The 20087-nt window shown below is 39.1% G+C and overlaps 3 protein-coding genes across 4 annotated transcripts in view; 1 reads left to right on the plus strand and 2 right to left on the minus strand.

Moving 5' to 3' along the window:
- Positions 1-4340, minus strand: part of LOC143154374 (SLIT-ROBO Rho GTPase-activating protein 1) — a 58671-nt gene extending 54331 nt beyond the window's left edge. The window contains exon 1 of one of the 2 annotated variants that reach the window (XM_076326484.1): positions 3853-4340. In XM_076326484.1, the coding sequence (XP_076182599.1) occupies positions 3853-3931 (79 nt within the window). In that variant the 5' untranslated portion in view covers positions 3932-4340. The remainder of the gene's footprint in view (positions 1-3852) is intronic. The other variant, XM_076326487.1, reaches the window with a different exon arrangement.
- On the minus strand, positions 799-2456 carry LOC143154375 (uncharacterized). The gene is made up of 2 exons (XM_076326491.1): positions 1405-2456; positions 799-1333 (listed from the first exon to the last, which is right to left on the minus strand). Exons 1-2 carry the CDS (start codon positions 1659-1661, stop codon positions 1171-1173), a joined length of 420 nt encoding a protein of 139 aa, XP_076182606.1. The 5' UTR covers positions 1662-2456; the 3' UTR covers positions 799-1170.
- Positions 4341-6281: 1941 nt separating the features above from the next.
- Positions 6282-11610, plus strand: LOC143154236 (uncharacterized). The gene is made up of 7 exons (XM_076326165.1): positions 6282-6857; positions 6931-7056; positions 7185-7393; positions 7494-10132; positions 10225-10358; positions 10428-10640; positions 10734-11610. The coding sequence occupies exons 1-7, from the start codon at positions 6348-6350 to the stop codon at positions 10938-10940; spliced, it is 4038 nt and encodes a 1345-aa protein (XP_076182280.1). The 5' UTR covers positions 6282-6347; the 3' UTR covers positions 10941-11610.
- Positions 11611-20087: the final 8477 nt, after the last annotated feature.

Raw genomic sequence — 20087 nt, forward strand, 5'->3', positions numbered from 1 at the left:
CGACTCGAGTTAATATAAAAGCTACATTTACTACTCGTGGATTTTGTTAGCATAAACGTGTTCTCTCAATCGCGTTACGGTTGAATATCGGTTGTGAAATGTTTCTTCGAGCTGGTCGGGCTGAGATTTCGGTTGTAATATTACACTGTTAAAGGGATCTCGTAACAGTTGAAATGATACAACGACGGTTGGGAGAAGCAGTTCGGACTGGATTGGCCAGACTGGATGTCGGTTTTTGCATCAAAGAAGTGGCACCACCCATATAACGTGAGCAAGGGTAGCGGTGTACTTTTGTCAATTGTGTTATCGTGTGGTGCTCCTAACCCTCTTGTCGCTAAATTACGAGGCGAGAAAACGAACAAGTCGGTAATTAAAAGAAAATTCAATCTCCCGAAATAATTCAACCCCTTGTAATATGTGGGTCCAGTATAGAACGTATAAAAATATAATCCTACAAAGGCAAGTATTTTTTTCATCCATACGCAAAACGAACCGTACGAACGATAACTTTTCACGTATTTCTTATTTATTATTTTATGGAAGAGTATCGTCACTTTCGTACCGAAAGGATATCGAAATATTTTCATTTCTCACTTTTAACCGTTTTGCTTAATGTATTACTTTTGGCAAAAGATAAAATAAATTCTCTATAAAAGAGAAAACGATAACGTTATTCGTTATGATAAATTGTATTGGAAGAATGGGCAATCTCTAAGAGATTGTCGTATACGTGCTATTTTATTTCTCGTCTACTCCCCCCTCCCCCCTCAACCCTTTTCTCTGTATCATTCGATCGCTCGTCGCACCCTCTTTCGTTAGAAGAAACGTCGTTCGAATGAGCGGGAATGCAGCTTTAGCTCGGCGCTTGGCTCAAGTCTGGACGCGCCCTAAGTAGACTCTGGCTCTAAAAACGGTCTGTTCATAAAAACATCTGTCGCGGAGAACAGGAAACATCGGCCCTTTTCCTTGTTCTTTATCTTTTCCGAAGCAAAATATAGGCTGCTGCTTCCGAAGAATTTTCGTGGAATATAATTTCCTACTCTGCTCGAGAGATATTTCTTGTCTGTACTTAACGTTCGTTACAATACTTCCAAAGAGACGTATACTTTAGACTCGGCCAAACCGAACAATTCATTACACGCGAACTGTTCGGTTCACTCGACTTTGATATCATTGCTGTTCTTTCAAAATAAAAAGATTCGATGCATAACCAACAAAAAGAGAAAAAGGTATTACCGGGAGAAATATCGTAGTGTTTCCATATTTCCGCTGTGTTGTTACATAACACGTATCCAAATATCCCGAAACGATATCGCGCCTGTACATCAGATACCTGTTACAATAAATCGCGTTGTATAATAAACATTATTTCGATACATACTGCTCGTACGAATCTAATAATACCTAGTACGTGTGTCAACAAGATATGCAACCGAGCTGTTATTCGATGAAGCTGCGAGTATACATAATTCGTATGCTGCCAGGTTACCGGGATCGATATTAAAACAGACAAAGTTGCAGCCGTACGAACATAAACACAAAAGCCAGAATGCATAGAGGAAACAGTCAACCCAGTCACGCACGACTGCGAGGAAGGAGTCGCGGTGAACAACGCAACTGTGCGCATGCGCCCAGGGCAATGAAAGAATATAGATACACATCTACACGGCGCCTGAAAATGCCTAACGTGTGTGCGTACCCAAGGGAGAGAAAAAGAGGGAGACGCGGCAGGGGCGCACGCACGTTAAAACAAAATAAAAACGAACTTGAAAGTTTGTAAACGGAAATAGGGATAGGCATCCGATGTACACCGTTCTGGGAACTTCCAATCGAATTGAATTATGTGAATGCTGGGCACGTTTTACAATACGTACATCGACGATCGGCGGAAACGAATCCCTAAAATTCCGAAAACTTTTCTAATTCTGTAACATCGAGTTTCGATACTTTTAACCGGATCAGGGATATCCCATAATTCGTTTTCCATCGAACATTTTGTGCGAAAGCTTTACGGTAATCCCGCTTAATCCCCGATCCAACGATACCACAAATCGCATGATCCCACTGTAGTACCGTACGAGCGTGTATTCGATATTTTTCGGATCACGGAAGGATGATATTTAAGTGTCGAGCATGTGAGAGTTTTCGCCAGAATACAGAATGCCGTGAAACCGATCCCTGTTGCTTCCCACGACTTTAATATGCAGACGAGGCAATTTCAAGTGCGCCGCGCCAACATTTCAACCGGGAGACGTGCAAGCACCTCATTTGTCCCCATCGAGTGCCATAGGTGCTACACGATCGTACATACATCGATCAAGCGAAACGAAACAAACCTTTTCGTCCTTTAGTAGAACAAATTTCCGATTATTTTATCACCGAATTAACGATCTGTAAATATCGCGCGTAAAATTTACACAAATCTTGTATTAGTGCATATTTTCCAATATATTCGATCGATACGTTAACCGTGTGTAATATAGAATAGAGATACGTGTATTTGTATTCAATTACAAATTTTTCCATTACTAATCTCTTTTCGTTCTTTAAATACAATAAATAGTATTTTAATCGGTACTATTTTCGTGTCAACTTAAATAACAAATACGAATTTCCATTTCAATGTTCAACAAACGTGTCAATGAAGCGTAGATAACGTCAATCCCACATACGTACACATGTATAAATGTACTGCAAGCACGCTAGTAACTAAGAATGCCTAGCACAACCTTTGTATGCAACAACATTCCACACCACACAGGGTGAAATTGTCTCAATTTAATCATCTTGTATCCATGTAAAATATTCAAGTGCTAGTAACGGTAATTTACAATGTAGCGACACTATCGATAAAATTGTTCGATTGTCAAAAGCGGTATACTTCATCCTTTTGAGATTCCAAATTGCAATGGAAATACTTTTCTACTATTTGAGGAAATAGAAACTGCCTTTATCGAGAAACATGCATATACGATTCGAAATGTAAACATTTCAGCATCGAGCAACGCGAAATAATACCAATATCTCTACAACTCTAACAATAAATTAATGAAACAAAATTATAAACATTGTACACGACAGATGTAATATTACACATTAAAATACATCAGAATTCAGGCTAATTTGTATGATTTCTACGCCCGTATTGCAAATACACGATCTACATATAGTACAAGAAACACCTTTCTCTAGACAAAAGCGTTGACGTTCACATCATTCTTCGAAACTTAGCGCTCTTGCTCTCATGCCATCGGTGGCGTGTTATAACAAGATTTTCCAACATCTGCTGACCATACAGTCGTCAGATTCGTTCTATATTTCTGAGTCAAACGTGTACACGTTCAAAAACACGTATTACACGTCGACGATCCTCGAAACTTGCTATTTTATATTCGTTGACTATCGAAACAAACAAATTGCACCTGTTCACTCAACCGAACGGATACACAATTCGTCCCAACGAACGTTGCGTCGTATTTCGTCGAAAGAGAAAATTCTAAATTCCTCGAAAACTGACTAGCACTCGATCGTTTTACACGAACTGATCTAAAAAATGTCTCACGACGAACTCCATTGATCGAAAGAAGTCTTTGGTAAAGTTAACTCGAACACGGTAAACAAATCTAAATCTTATCGAGCATTATTTTCAAATTCTTCGTATCGTGGGAACAAAGTAAGTAGCTTACAATCGGCGAATCGTATGCCGATCTTTGCAAAAAGTTGACTTTCTCTTCGGTTAAAGATAGGGAGAAAGAAAAGCGAGTCATAGAGAGAGAGAAAGAGAGATAGATAGACAGAGAGAGAGAGATAGAAAGAACAAGAGAGACGCACAAGTGCGTGGCTGCAACTTACTGTTAAAGACGAGCAGTTTCCGCGTGGAGCCAAGCCTCTTGATAGGCGACTTTACGCCGTCGATTTCTTCTTCGTCCATCACACTTCCTATGGTGGCTAGATTTCCGCCAAATCCCCTCTGGGCGGGGATGTTGCTCGCGTTCAAACACGCACGCACCGACAATTTCTATGAACGTGAGCAAAGAATACTTGTCACAGTTTAAAGCATTCTCGGGCACGAGGAGGTCACCGCTTCGTTGCGGTGAAACCGGTTTACCGGGCAGCGTTAGTACTTTTCTACGATCTGCACTAGACGCGGTATCAACGAGTACATGTGCTGGCCGTGCATACGTCCAGCCTATTGAAAAAAAATAAAGGAAGGCGAGAAGAAATGCCAATGAGCGAGCGAGCGAGCGAACGAGTGAACGGCGGGCCGTTTATGCGTCGACGGAACGAATCGCGATGCTACGGGCGAACTTAGCTACGACGCGGGTCACTGTGGTAACGCCGATTGGTTTCTGGCTATCCCGAGGCACACCGAGGATATTCTTGGCCTCCCGTATATTAATTCAAGTTCGGGGGACCGGCGTCGCTACCGCCGTCACCGTCGCCGTCGCCGTCACCGTCGTGCATCGTCACTTAGCCGCCACGCCGCGTCACTTTTGTTGCTTAGCAACTGTTTATAGCAAGGTTACGACACTTTGCTGCCATCTATTGTTGCCTCGCCGTTCTAGAAATTCGAACTTATCGTTTGAACAAACGTGCTGCTTTTGCTCGATGGAACGGAACGAGATCACAGACGAGGCATCTTACGGATGCGATGTAACACGAACTGAAGTACCGACTACGTAAAAAAATCAGAGCTTTACAGCGCACTCTACGGTGACTCTGGGAATCGTGTGCGACTCAACACCTCCAGTCGGTAAAGTAGTAAACGTAGAAAACCAATACCTGCTTTGTCTCGTTTTTACGATACAACAATGTCGACTGATGCTACGCACTATACAATGAGCATCCAATGTGACATCGGTAGTCAAAATTAGCGTCGTGTAATCATCTTTTGTTTTATAAGCGAAATGTTCGACGAAAGTGGGAACTTGTGATTACTTTATTTCTCGACAGAGACAAAAATAAAGGGAAATTAACTACGAACTGCGCAAGGGGCTGTGATCATCCCTGCTTTAGAGTCTACAGTTCCTTTATCATTTTTGTGTCACACCCAACTTTATCGATTCAAAATGGAATAAGACTACAATGCTTTTAGCAGTAGAAATTAAGTTAAATACGGCGAAAGTAACGTTTCGAAGTAATCAGAATTTGAACCTCGTGACATGCAGTATGTTCGTTTCTAAGAATTAATTTTTTTATCTTTCTCGTAAATTTGTTCTGTTATATTTCTCCAATTTAACAAGTGAAGAAATTTATATAAAGTTGTTATTCCCTTATGCTTTGGTTAGGCACGCGTATATAAAATTAGAAGAATTAGCAATTAATTTAAAATAGAAGCGTACATCACGGACGAGATACGATTTCTATACCTGATCTCTGTTCAAACGATCAACCCTCTAGCAATACTTTTCTACACTACTTTCTACTCAACGCGTCAATTTAATCTAATTTCGTTCTTTTTTCCACGAATAATTTGGAGCAAATTATTTCAATGGATACAATTTGTTGCATATTAGATTAGAGTAACATCGCAGATGAGATAGCTACTTTAATATACTATTACAATGTAACTTTGCTATTCTGTTATTCTATTATTCTTAGACTCGACGTATATACTTACATATTTATATCTGACTGTAAGAAGTCCTTAGACTTGACGCGCACGATATAATTTTTGTTAAATATAATAATTTAAAATACAAAGTGTTTTAATGTTTAAGTTCATTTGGAGTTTAAAAGTTCAAACTAACTTAATCAAGTACCTACATATACTACTATACATACATAATATGCATTGCATATTAACATTACGCAAATAAAACTCAAGATAATAATGCGTGTTGTCCTGATTTGATGCTCTCTACACGTGCAGGATAAAATGCAACATTCGAGTACCACTCATAGAGGGCAGACGTTGACGATAACTACATTTTGATTGGTCTAAAAGTACGCATTTAGCAAAAAGCTCGTGCTCGTTTTGATTTCAAGTTCTCCTTCTACACTAATAGCATGAAAATGTAAAGATTGCTACTTTCGCGCCAAATTTGTCAATCAAAATAAGTGGGATCTGTCGGGAATTATGATATCTAATAAAGTGTAACATGATTTTTAATAATGTGTAGAATTGCATCGCAACTAAATATTGTTACAAAATATCGACTATTTTGTTTTGTCCATAACTGTATAGTTCTTTAAAATAATGACAAACACCATATAACTTAATAAGTGTGTAATAAACAACAATATAGAAAGTACAAATTTCTATTTTCTAATACGAATTTTCTACGGAAAAACAAAACACAATTTTTTATTTCAGTAGAATAAAAAAGAATTACGCTTTCGTCAACATGAGTGAAAATTGTGACGTTCACTGTGCAAATGGTGATAAAGAGTTTAACAAAGGCATTGAATCTAATGAAATAGAACACAATAATGAGACACCAAACTGTAAGGAGAAACTGCTAAATGAATCTCTCGAGACTAATGATCCTAATAGTGATGTTGAAACTGATATTTTTAATAAAACCTTAAAAGATATAGACGTAGATTCTGCACAAAAAGACAATGAAATCCCAAACAGTAATGTTTTAAAGAAATTTTCGAAGATAATAGACAGTGATTCCGAAGATGAGAATACGCTCATTTTTAAGACAAAAAGAAAGAAATCTTTTTGTAGTAGTTCAGAGGATGAAATTATTAATTCCGAAGAGATTATTAAATCTAAAAAGCATTCAAAAAAGAAAAGTACTAAGACATTTCTTAACAGTGATTCTGATGAAATGTGTGGTACTATTAATAGCGATAGCGATGAAAAATCTATCAAAAGTGGGGAATGTGGGGAGAAAGTTGCAAATATTGTGAGTAATGCTTATAAGGACTATGTAAATGATATACTTATTAGAAATAATTATTCAAATTCATATTCTACAGATACAAAACAGATTTAAAACTCTGGTAGATTCAGAATCGGAAGAGGAATGTGGAAAACAGTTATCTCCTCTAAGAGATGACAAACATAAAAAACAGAAAGAACATCACGAATCTAAGATGAAAAAAGTAAATATTTGGAAAAATCACTGATTGAATTTCACATATTATTTTATTTTTGTACCAATATTTTAAAGTAATTGTTATATGTAATTTTCGTAATACTTAACGATAATAAGAATTATATTGTATTTTAGATTTCGTCAAGAGCTGCGAAAGAAGAAGCCATCAAACATATACAAAGTGAAACGCAGCGTTTGATCAGGGAATCAGAAATTTCTCTTCCTTATCATAAGCCAAAGCAACGAACATTGCAAGAATTTATGAGTAGGAAGAAGGTGTTAACGATTCTTCCGAAAGCTCCTACAATGGCAGTAAAATTAAAAATGTCTTCTGCTATAGTTGAGTAAGTAATTTTATAATTTGATCGTATTAATATTAAACGCTTATATACTTCAATCAGATGTGTAAATAATTAAAATATTTGTGATTTTTTCATCGAACAGTGAAGCCTTAAAAGAGAAAGAGAAAGAAGCTGAGATATTTTATAAGTCTTCAGATTCGGAAGAAGAAATGACAACAAATCATTCTTCGATGGACCAAGAAAACACAAATATAGAACATACACAAAAACTTGAGAAAGATAATGTTTCGAGAAAATTATTCGTCGATACCAGTTTGTGTACAGATAAAAATGCAGAAAATAGTAACGCAAATACAATGCAAGAAATAAATGAAACCTTAATCGAAACAAAAGATACTGAAAGTCACACACCAATGACAAACGATGTAAGAGAAAACAATACAAATAACTCTGTGAGTTTAGAATCTGACTGTGGAACTAGTAACGAAGTTAATGAGAATAAAAATCTTAATTCAGATATTTCAACAGAAGTAGTTGAAATATCTAAGAATAAAGAAGTAAGTGATTTGCCACAAAAGGAAGATGTTGAAAATGAAGATGGAGAAGAAAATGCGACGAGAAGCAGTATCGATAAAGTTGATAACGATAAAAGAGAAAAGTTAAAAACTGTTGATGATTCTTTGGATACATCTCCTTTAAAAATCAATAACGATTACGCAAGGATTGTAAAACGGTCATTAGGAATAACTGCGGAAGAGTCAGATGAATATAACGAATACGGTTTACCGCCACCTAAGTTCGATGACTCTCCAGATATTAACGGAAAAAAAACATTATTGAACGTGCAGAGTTTGAAACCTAAATTACGAGGTACACCAGGTACAATGATTGATTTATCGCATGATATTAAGCCAAATAAAAAAGGAATAAACGCTTTGATAAATAGATTTGTATCTAAACATTCCAAGACTGATAAACAAGTTAAAAATACACCAGATGTTACAGTAACACAAATTAAGGAATCTCCTAATGGATTATTGATAATTAAAGAAACACTTCCATATAAACATTCAAATTTATCGAACGAAGATCCTAAATTAAATAAACCTGGAACAAAATTAATACGCTTGAAAGAGGAATTAAAACATAAAATGGCATTGAAACGCGACGAAGAATGGAAACAAAAAGAACAAGAGATGAAGGAGCAAGAAATAGAATGGAACGAGTCGATAAATGAGGAAGACGATTGGAGTGAATCACGTTCACCGAACATAGAATCTTACAAAAGTACGGAGGACGAATTAGAAGAAGACGATGTATGCGAAAAGAAAGAGAAGAAGAGAAGCAAATGTGCCTTTATTGATTTTGAAGCTGAGGTCAGTGACGACGAAGGAAATGCTAGCGATGAATTTATCGATGAAGATGAGGATGAGGATGAAAATTTGGAAGAAGATGAAGGAGAATGCGAAAGGCTTATTTTAGAAGACGATGAGAGTAATACTTGCGATAGTATTGATACGTGTTCGAAACCTAAAACATTTAAACGAATTGTAGAATCTGTGGAAGATGATTCAAGATCATGTAATACAGAAAACAGCGAAGACGCGATAAATAAGGATAAGAAAATTTCTTCTTTGCAAACAACAATAAGCGCAGACATGTTTCATGCGGGTGGTAACGCGAACGAAGAATTTAGTGGTAACGAAAGTGACATTCCTGCATCTCAAATGCACGTTGGAGCCGATCTAGAATGTCAAGCCAGTCAAACGCCACAAAGTAAGATAAACAGTTTTAATTTTGTTTCTCCCGTGACACAATTAACAGCATTAAATACTCGCTTAGAGACCGAAATGGAACCATCCCACGAAGAGCAACAGTTGCTCGTTAACGAATCTGATCCAATTTTCATTGGAAGTACGCAGACCGGAGAGTCAATTCAGCCAATACGAGACTTTAAAAATTCAGTAATGTCACAAAAGAAGCTATTCACAGATCAAAGTGTATTAGACGAAGAACTTATGGAATTATGTTCCGGTAAATTTACACAACAAAAAAGTGATCTTAATTTATCCAAGGAGCCGGATATGACGGAAACCCAATTATTAGAATTATGTTCAGGAACATTTACTACTCAAGAAAATGATACGAAAAATTTAACAAACGATCTTTTGGATGAATCGTCGCAAAAGCAATCAGTATCGAAGAAAGACTGCACAACACCCACTGTGAAAACTACAGCCAAGGAGAAGCAACAGTCAAAAACGGATGAAATGTATTGTAATAAATTAAGCATTCTATCTTCCGACGAAGAAGATGTAACAGAAAAAGAAATTAATAATAGATGGAGAAAAAAAGTGAAAAAGTTAGATCTATCCGAGGACGAGGAAGACAATGACTCTTTAGCATCTAACGATGAAGAGTCGGAAGATGAAGATAATTATATAGATTACGACTCGGAAGAAAACGAAATAGTTGTTTCAAAGAAAAACATAAAACGATATGCTACCAAGTTTTTAGACAAAGAAGCTGAGCTCAGTGAAAGCGACCGCGACGTGTCTGCAGACGAAGATGAAAATGATTTGGATAAATTGGAATTAGATGAAATAGACGACGAAGAAATCGACGATAATGAAGTAAAAAATAAGTTAGGGAAACTTCATATGAAACATTTAATAGACAAGGATAAGCAAGAAGTAAATATGCTGAAAGAATTGCTGTTCGAAGATGGAGATTTGTTCAGTGAGAGTACCCGAGAGCGAAAATTAAGATGGAAAAATCTAGGTATGGAATCGAGTATACGAAAGCGGTTGAATAAATGATACTTTTGTCAGGATAACATCGAATAGTTTTATTATTATTTTTTGTTTGTTTAGATAAACAGGAGGATAACGAAAACTTTCAAGCATCGGAGGATAAAGACGGTTGGGTCGATTTATCGGACGAAGAGGATGAAGCAAAGTGGTGTAAACTAAGGCACGAAAGAGAAAAATTCTTGGCGAAAAGAATGGTGAGATAAATTTCACTAATACTGCGAACACTTTGGCATCTTTTCATTCGATGCCCGTTCTATTTCTAGGAAAATGCAACCACCGAGATCGAGAACGAATTAAACAAGAGTGAAATATTTAAATTTGGTATGAAAATTCTGAAGAAGAAACGAATTAACGAAACTGAGATGCAATGTACGTTGCTGGAAACCCAGAATTCCAAGAAGGAATCCAGAATACCGCGCACTATAGCGGAAATGTTAAACAGTTCAAATTTAGGAGACAAATCGCATACAATACATGTGAGATATTTGAAAACGTGGTTTTTTTACAACGATTGAAAAAAACTTTTCTTACAACGATCATAATTTAAATACGGTGTATCGATCTTTCAGAGTGTTATGCAGAGGCGTTCGTTTCTAGCGAGAGGAGAGGAATCGTTGGCACGTATGGCTGCAATGGCAAAACAGAAGGATGCACCATTACAATCGATCAATACGAAAAAATTTGTTTTTACGTACCTTGATCCGTCCACGGAACCTAAGGATATATCCGCTGTTAAAACAGAAGCTGAGCATTATAAATCAAAGAGAAAATGTTGACATATGGACATATTTTAATGTGTTTTTTTTTTTTAATAGAAAACCCGTAAATGTTAAGTATATCGTTGTTCCTTAGATAAGTTAAATAGACGAATAAATTTAATATAAGTTAGCAAATTTTTGTAATTTAATCTATATTTTATAGATATATATGTTTAAAAATAAAATGTTTAATTTGTTAGTTTTAAGCCGCGTGAAAGTTTTTTAAATGTTTTAAATAGGTGAGTGTGATTAGCATTAAAAGAAAATTGAAGGAAATGCGAGGTTCTATGAAACATGAATTGAGTTACATCATTCTTGTGTTTATATAACAATGCAGATGCGAAAGCTGGAAACTTTTATAAACAGTTGTAATAATTTTATCAGTATAGTTAAAGACATAAAATATTGCCTAGCTTGCGATTTAAGTACAAATGCGTTGTTAAACGATTAATAATAAATAACGTAAATGATAAGTCTATGTTCGGATAAATAGGTCTATACTTTTTTAAACGATAACGGTTAATGTAATTATTAACAACCGTATAATGTACAGTTGTGCAAAATTAGGCATGCTCTCGAATTCGACGTGTTGTCATTCGTCGGTAAATTACCAACAACATTTAGTATTATTAATTATTAAAACGTAATAGATCGAACAGTATATTACATTTAAGTGTTTAAATTTAGGTAAAACTTGGTTCGTTATCATTGTACGCATAAATACGATTGAGAGGTTCGTATATTGAAATAAAATTTACCACGATACAATAATTATATCGCTTCGATTAACAGTAATCCAATGTTCTAATTATTTATCGATTTTAGAAGAACGAATATCACGACGAGCGAGTATCGAAGCGAGTAGCTGTATCTGCATATCTCTACTCACCTTATGATAGAGAAAAAAAGTAAAAAAAAAAAACCATTGGAAAAGAGGGAGAGGCCGATATATGGGATGTTTGTTTATAATGTAATTCTATCCAATAATGCGCGTTCTTGCCTAGGGCAACTCGCCCCGTGCACCACTGTAAGTACTTACGTACGGTCTGCTTACAATTTATCATACGAGGGATACACTGTTTCCAAGATAAAAAACCCATCGAATAGTTCAACTACACACTAAGATGGTGCTTCGTATAAATGATAAGTTTAATACGAAAGCAAGCAAGAGTTACAGTAAAGTTAATTCGAGATCGAAGTATTCAAAGAATTGCAGAGTTACTTAGGAAGTTTGGTACATGGTGCACAGAAACGACAATGGAGGAATCAATCATTCGAGAAAACAAGAGATTGGCTCTTGTCGCGATACATTTACTTCAGAGTCGGAAAACTCACCTAGCATCAAAGTATCAGGGAACGCGTGATCACTTTGAAAATGGAAGAAACCATTGATCAACGATCAACGATCAACTCAACAAAACGTTGAACAACGAATCCGTCTGGGTCGTATCGAAGAAAGCAGATGACTCGAGGAAAGCTCAAGAAATGGAGAATTGTTATCGACTTTAGGACACCGAACGAACAGACTGATCGAGACGCGCATAATCTTTTCTCGTGATTCCGAACAAGTTTTCAACAACTGGAAGAGGAAATTATGCGAGGCACCCGTAGTACTCAAATACCTAGATCTCACATGGACGTTTGCCTCAACAACAAGTGCGTTTAACGAAGGTTCAGAAGCTGTACTTTCGCTAACCCCCCATTTCCGTGAATGAACAGTTGGCTATCGAACAATTTGATCAAGCATCGTAGGATAAAGACAGTTGGACGAAGGATGAAGCAAAGTGGTGTAAACTAAGGCACGAAAGAGACAAATTCTTGGCGAAAAGAATGGTAAGATAAATTTCACTAATACTGCAAACACTTTGGCAATGATGCATTCCCAATACCTCTTGGGAAGAAAGTTTATTGCTCGAGATAGGAATACTGTATCCAGATCAAAGCACTTCATAGATATTCGAGATAGAAGAGAAAGAGTCTTATTCCTAGAATATCGACAAAGATTCTAGTTTTCTCAAAAAAACGTCCACCAACGGTAGAATCGATCGAATTCATCGTAAAGTGTAAACGAAATTCTGGGGATCGTTTTTCCTTATTTACTTGTTCGGTTAGGTACTCGTGGACACTGTACGTAGAGCGTAGGTCCAGTTAAGTGTAAACGAAATTCTGGGGATCGTTTTTCCTTATTTACTTGTTCGGTTAAGTACTTGTGGACCCTGTACGTATAACGTGTAGGTCCAGTTAAGTGTAAACGAAATTCTGGGGATCGTTTTTCCTTATTTACAGGTTACGTTCGGTACTCGTGGACCCTGTACGTAGAGCATAGGTCCAGTTAAGTGTAAAGGAAATTCTGGGGATCGTTTTTCCTTATTTACGGATTCGACTCGGTACTCGTGGACTCTGTACGTAGAGCGTAGGTCCAGTTAAGTGTAAACGAAATTCTGGGGATCGTTTTTCCTTATTTACAGGTTACGTTCGGTACTCGTGGACCCTGTAGATAGAGCGTAGGTCCAGTTAAGTGTAAACGAAATTCTGGGGATCGTTTTTCCTTATTTACAGGTTACGTTCGGTACTCGTGGACCCTGTAGAGCGTAGGTCCAGTTAAGTGTAAACGAAATTCAGGTGATCGTTTTTCCTTATTTACTTGTTCGGTTAGGTACTCGTGGACCCTGTACGTAGAGCATAGGTCCAGTTAAGTATAAACGAAATTCAGGTGATCGTTTTTCCTTATTTACAGGTTACGTTCGGTACTCGTGGACCCTGTAGAGCGTAGGTCCAGTTAAGTGTAAAGGAAATTCTGGTGATCGTTTTTCCTTATTTACGGATTCGACTCGGTACTCGTGAACCCTGTAGGTAGAGCGTAGGTCCAGTTAAGTGTAAAGAAACGGCGCGAGTAAGAAAGTAGCGTCTAACCGCAAAGTAAAGAGCCGTGGTCGAAGGTGGTGGGTGGGTGGTAGATGTCGTTGATTCGGTGGCTAGGCGAGGGCGCTCGGGGCTGCGATGGGAACGTCGGGATAAGGGTGGCTTGTTGCGTAAGCCGATTAGAGCATCACGGCAGTCAGTGGTGCCTCGTGCGGCGGTGCTGGTGTTCCCGGTGCTATTGGTGCACGGGACGCGGATATGCCGGGCAGAGACATTAAAATCGCATCAAATATGCAGAGAGCCGTCTTCTCGCTCCCTCCATACCAGCGGATGCGGGAGAGCACTCGTCGACATCCGTGCAAGGCAAAAAGCTCGACTGTACTGGAAGTCGCTCCTCTTTCCTACTTTACTCGTTGATCCTCCTTCGGTACCGTGCACGCTCTTGCGCGAATTTTCCAAGGGGAAACCGTGTTTTCCTGGTCGCCGTTTTTCTTTCCCGCGAGCACCGTGCGAGACGCGTTCCCGACGAATTATAATCTACCAACGTCGACAACGCTTCGAAGCGATTGCCAGATAGAACGTCCGTGGAGAACCGGGGACCGAGTTTCGATAATCTCTGACGCTTTTAAACTCGTACGGTTATTTTTTGGATAAATTTTCACCTACACTGCGTGTACAGTACACACTACGTGTACAGTAGCTTCGAAAATTATTCGCGCGCTACACGATGAGGAAATTATTCCTCTTCGTAAGATCGATTTTGACGAAAGTTTACGTAGATACATGCTGGTGCACGTACGTTGAATTTTCTTCGAGCTGAAATTAAGAATGTAGAAAAGGACGATCGAATATCGTTTTACATACTTCTTAATCTTTTATCGATCGACGCTTCCAGCGTTTGGACACTGTTTTCGGTGACCGTGGACAATGGATCGTCAAGGGATCGCGCAGCTGTTGCAATACGATGGTTTTGTTTTCTCGAGTAGATAGAGCTCGTGTGCGACCTGTCCTCTCTTTCTCTCTCTCTCTATCTATCTCTGGTCGCGTCGTCAATTGGGATTTGTCGGCAAAAACAACAACTTCCGGTTTATTACGGCGAGCAACGAACAAAGAGGGAAATCGTGCTCACGGTTCTTTTTTTTCTTTTTTTTTCTTTTTTTTTCGTCGCAACAACGACGAACCGTCACCGCGAAAGAAATACAAATCCGGCCGCGGTGTTTCGTTCGAATTGAAAACGCAAAATCGATCGCGCGCGATTTCACCGTGCCGGTTGAAAATTTCATACACCGACGTGATCATTCTATCGGCGAAAGGAACAAAAACAAACGTCGAACGATCCATTATTACGGGCAAACATAGCGCGGGCTAACACCGTTTGCGGTAAACGTAAAATATAGGTATTAACGCGGGATAAGTCGGTCGATACGGATTTCCCATGATTATTTGATACTCGGCGAAACATTTTACCACGCGTTGCACTCTCCGCTTCCGGCTACGCGTGCACGAACGCCTGAAAACACCGTTGCGCGTTCAATGCTCGAATTACAGAGCCCCGAAACCCCGAACCGTGGACTCGCGTTGATTCGACGAATCAACGATAAACTATTCGCGAATACCTGCTACTCGAGCCACGGGAATCGCTACAATTTTTCCTATATACGAGTTCGCGTACACGAACCGTGACATCGTTCGAAAATGGTCATTCCGAACGTACAATATTTCACAACTACGAAATATTACGGGTTCGCGTCGCGATATCGGTTATTCTCTCTGGAATACGCAATTATCGCAACTTCGTACACGAGTTTTCGAACACGCAGCCGATTCGAGTATTCCGCGAATATAATTCGAAGAGAGTAATCTCGAGTATTTAAAAAATATCAAGTATCTCCCCTGAAGTAATTATCGTATTTTCGTAAATAAACCGTCGAAAGTAGAAAAGAATCCATCGAGACCAAAGTGAGAAGTGAGAATTGCGTTTATTGTTCGTTTATCGTCGCTTTTATCGTAATTACCGAGTGTTTATTTTTTCGATGCGCTTCGTACGTTTCGTTCCGTTTTTGTCCTTGTGATTTAGAAAAGAATCGTTCTCTTTTTTGTTATTATCGAGTTTTGTGGTCCATCGCACGCGAATCGAACGGAACTGGTAGAGACCGTCCATCGACGCCATTACGGTTTGCCTTCGGTCAACGTTCTGGGTTCAGAATTATATCTGCGCGCTGTTCGAGTATAATTTACGAGAACTGTGCAAACGTTTGCTCGAATATTCGACCGTGTTGAAGAATGATCGACCGAGTCAAAAACAAAAGCGTGGAATCTCGTCCAAAGTTTGCAGAGTTACGATGTAAAATTCAAAGACGTTTTTTTTTTTCGTTGTAACCAAACGACGTCGATGTATCGGTAGGATAGCTGTTCGTATACCGATATTCTATGAGCAATAAAGCAAACAAAGAACTTTTACGTGATCATTTTTCTTTGGCAAAGTCGAAGGAACTACAATCGCGCGGTTCGTTCGCTAATGTCGCGTAATAATTGAATATTTGACACAAAAGAGATGTTGATCTCTAATAGGAGACGAACTCTTCATTATTTTCACTTGTTTTATAGTATAATTGTAATTACCGTACTGTTGGTCATAGATTCGTTTGGATCGAATCACAGGTCGAGACTGAACCGTCTTCTGTGGGTTGAGTTTTGTATGAATAGATATGTTATGTATATCTGTTCATTCCCTAGTTCATGCGTTATGTAACGAGTGTCATATGTGCGTTATTATGGGATCGGAAAGAGTCTCATGCGTTGTTATGGGAACGTGTGCAAAAGGAATTTCGGTTATCAGTGATCTGACGTATGGAGTGTCATGCGTTGTTATGGAAACGTGTGCAAAATTAATTTCGGTTATCACCGAAATTAATTAGGGTTACACTAACTCGGAAAATTTCTCGTCGATTTTCGCGTCATTTTCTCCTAGCGTTACATCCTCTCGAAAGGAACTTGATCTCTTCGTTATTTACCAATAGTTATCTTCGATGGTACCGTGCGTTGCTGGTGTCACGGGACAAATTCCAAACTTCCAATTTCACTAAAAATTCACTTTTTAGCGAAGAATTCGAATCCTGATCCATCGAAGTTAAATATAGCGAGTTCTCCAAACTGAGAACTTCACTTGAAAATTACTCCGACTGGAGAAACGATGGGTTGACACGAACAGCGTAACGACATGGCGACCAGTATACTTCAAAACATAGACTGCTTTATTCGAAAACTTGGTGTGTTTATATACACGTTGTTATCTTAAAGAATAGTACGGGTTGAAAAGTTTCACACGGTACCATTTTCGGGGCAAGTCTCACCGAGAAGGCATTCGTCGAATTCAAGCTTGGGAATCGGGATGCACTGTTCCGGGTGATCCAAAGTGACGAAGCTATTCCTAGAAATTAGATATCGAAGAATTCGTGACACTGGAAAATCGACGAATGGAAAGGACACAGGTGTGCGAATTGGTAACGTAGAAACGAAGGACTGTGAGTACAATTAGCGAAACATCAACACGAGTCTGAAACGACTCTGGCACGGGACTCTGAACTACAGTAGTCGGAGGGTTAACGAACGGCCGCGAAAGCACTCCATGAGCAAGGATAACAACTTATCGACGATTTCGTTGATTGTCGATTGTCGTTGGTCCTACGGAACGAACGAACGAACGAACGAACGCCTTGACGGGACTTCAACGGGCTCTTGTCCAATTACAGCCCGCGATTGTCCGGTCGGAACGATTCCCAAGGGTGAAGATTAATCGCGAAAATCGGCCAAAGTCTCTACACCAACGATTCTTAACCACCGTGCAACCAAGCCAAGCAACATTGCGTCGTGAATCCTATCGAGAGAATTTATCCAACGAATTTTGATTTTCTTCAGTGTTTAAAATCCTTGCTACGATTATTCGCGATCAATGGTTTCATCGAGTCCGTTTCACGTACAATTGTGCCGTACACTTGACCCTAGGGTTACTATTAGGGTTTCGTCTCGAGCAGTGACCGTGACTTTTGCAAAAGATTGGGAAAATCGACAACACGTGTCATCAACGAATAAATTATTTCTCTGTATAACTGTACTGCTCGAATGCTCGACACTTTCGCGTTTTCGTTAGTTTAAAATTTCATCGCGCAAAAAATAAACTATCCCAATGGGTATTGTGAAAATCTATCCAACGTTTTTCTAAACGATCGTCAATTTATCAGGCTCGTTTCATTTTTTAATCAAGGACACGAGTATTATCGATCCACGAACGGAGACGATATTAAACGAAGTAAAAAAAATTACAGGAGATTTCGATTCGATTTTCGTCGTTGTTGCAAATCGAATCGCGAGCTCGAAAAGATTAAGAACCGTTGCTCCGAAGCGTTTACGCGTTTCGGTTAGTCCGACGTCTACGGTGAATCCATCGTTGCTGCGAAATTATTTACGACGATTACTCGAACACACGCCGCTGGTAATTAAGTACCAAGACGAAGAGATTACGTTGCGAGCACGGAATCGGTAACTCCCGGGACTTTCGATCCGTCTGCCGACCATCGAGTTCCTAGCTTGGAAAATCAACTTCCAGGGAAAGATCCTCGGTATCGACAACTTCTGCTTTTCGTTCTGACGGTGACGATAAAATACAACTTTTGAAAGAGTGGTTTCTAGCGCAAACAATACTTAACGAAAGGAGGAACACTTTCAACCCTTTGCAGTGGTCTTAAATTTGAACATGGATGTCGTACTGATCGGAATTAAATTTCATTTTACAAGCAGCGATACGTAACTGCGATATGGACTTCTTCGAAAATTACTTTCAATCCAAGTATACGTTTTATGTTTCACACGAGTGACAAAGATTGACAAAACTATGGATTCGATGGAAAGGACCGTTTGGTGGAAATACGGTGGTTTTGTTTAATTCGAAGTATTTCGTATAGTTTCGTGTTCAAATGGATAATACAATACGTGTACGTGTACGTAGAAATCGACCTTTACTCTTTCGTCTCGTTCCGTGGTTAGAAACGCAAAGAACTCGCAACGAGTTTACAAAGAAATCGAATACTTTCGTCTGCTCGTGGACATACTCTCGTAACGCGATCCGTTTGTTTTTATACTACAAGAGCAACGTACGGACACGCGACATTTAGTACGTACGACGTATAGGTACGGATTAATTGTGAGCGGCGAACGGGTTAATGTTACGAGGAACGCATATTATTCCCAGCGAAACGTTCGCGTAGGAAAATAGTTGAAAGAGAAGATACGAAGAAATAAGACGAATGAAGTAAAGAAAAAAATTACGAGACAAAATTTAGAAAATGGTCGCCAGTACTCACCACTGCCTATCAGCGGTCAGCACCGGTTACCAAGGGGTGAAATGGCATCCGTGGTAGTCCGTGGAGGGTCCACGTTCACAAAAGAGCACTGATCGACACTGGTCAGCAGTGGTCAGCAGTAGTCAACAGTGATCAGCAGTGGACAGCAGTTGTCAACGGTGGTCAACGGTGGTCAGTGGTGATCAGCAATGGTCAGCAGTGGTTAGCAGTAGTCAACAGTGATCAGCAATGGTCAACAGTGGCCAGAAATAGTCAACAGTGGTCAGCAGTAGTCAACAGTGACCAGCAATGGTCAAAAGTGGTCAGCAATAGTCAACAGTGGTCAGCAATAGTCAACAGTGGTCCGCAGTAGTCAACAGTGACCAGCAATGGTCAACAGTGGTCAGCAATGGTCAACAGTAGTCAACAGTGATCAGCAATGGTCAACAGTGGTCAGAACTGGTCAGCAGTGGTAAGCGGTGTTCAACGGTGGTCAGAAGTGGTCATCAGTGGCCAAAAATGGTCAGAAGTGGTCATCAGTTGCCAGAAATGGTCAGAAGTGGTTATCAGTGGCCAGAAGTGGTCAGAAGTGGTCAGAAGTGGTTAGCAGTGGACAGAAGTGATCAGAAGTGGTTAGAAGTTGTCAAAAGTGGTCGAGACTCGTCAGCAGTGGTCAGCAATGGTCGACCGGGCTCCAATGTGGCACGTGGATGGTCCAAGTCCAACTACCTCGGAGTTTCCCTGGAGAATGAAATTTTCAGCAACCGAGAAATCCTTATATACTCCCCCAAGTAAGTGATTTTCAGTTACTTTGATCGCTTTTGTTCGATTTAGCCGAGTATTTCAACAAATTGATGCTCCAATCCATTATTCCTACTAGGACATTGTTAATAATTGTTCAAAGTATGGTCCTACGATGGTTGTTGACAATTACGATAAATAAACATCAAAATATTGCGAAATC

The sequence above is a fragment of the Ptiloglossa arizonensis genome, chromosome 14 (genome assembly GCF_051014685.1).
Source record: "Ptiloglossa arizonensis isolate GNS036 chromosome 14, iyPtiAriz1_principal, whole genome shotgun sequence".
Classification (NCBI taxonomy): domain Eukaryota; kingdom Metazoa; phylum Arthropoda; class Insecta; order Hymenoptera; family Colletidae; genus Ptiloglossa; species Ptiloglossa arizonensis.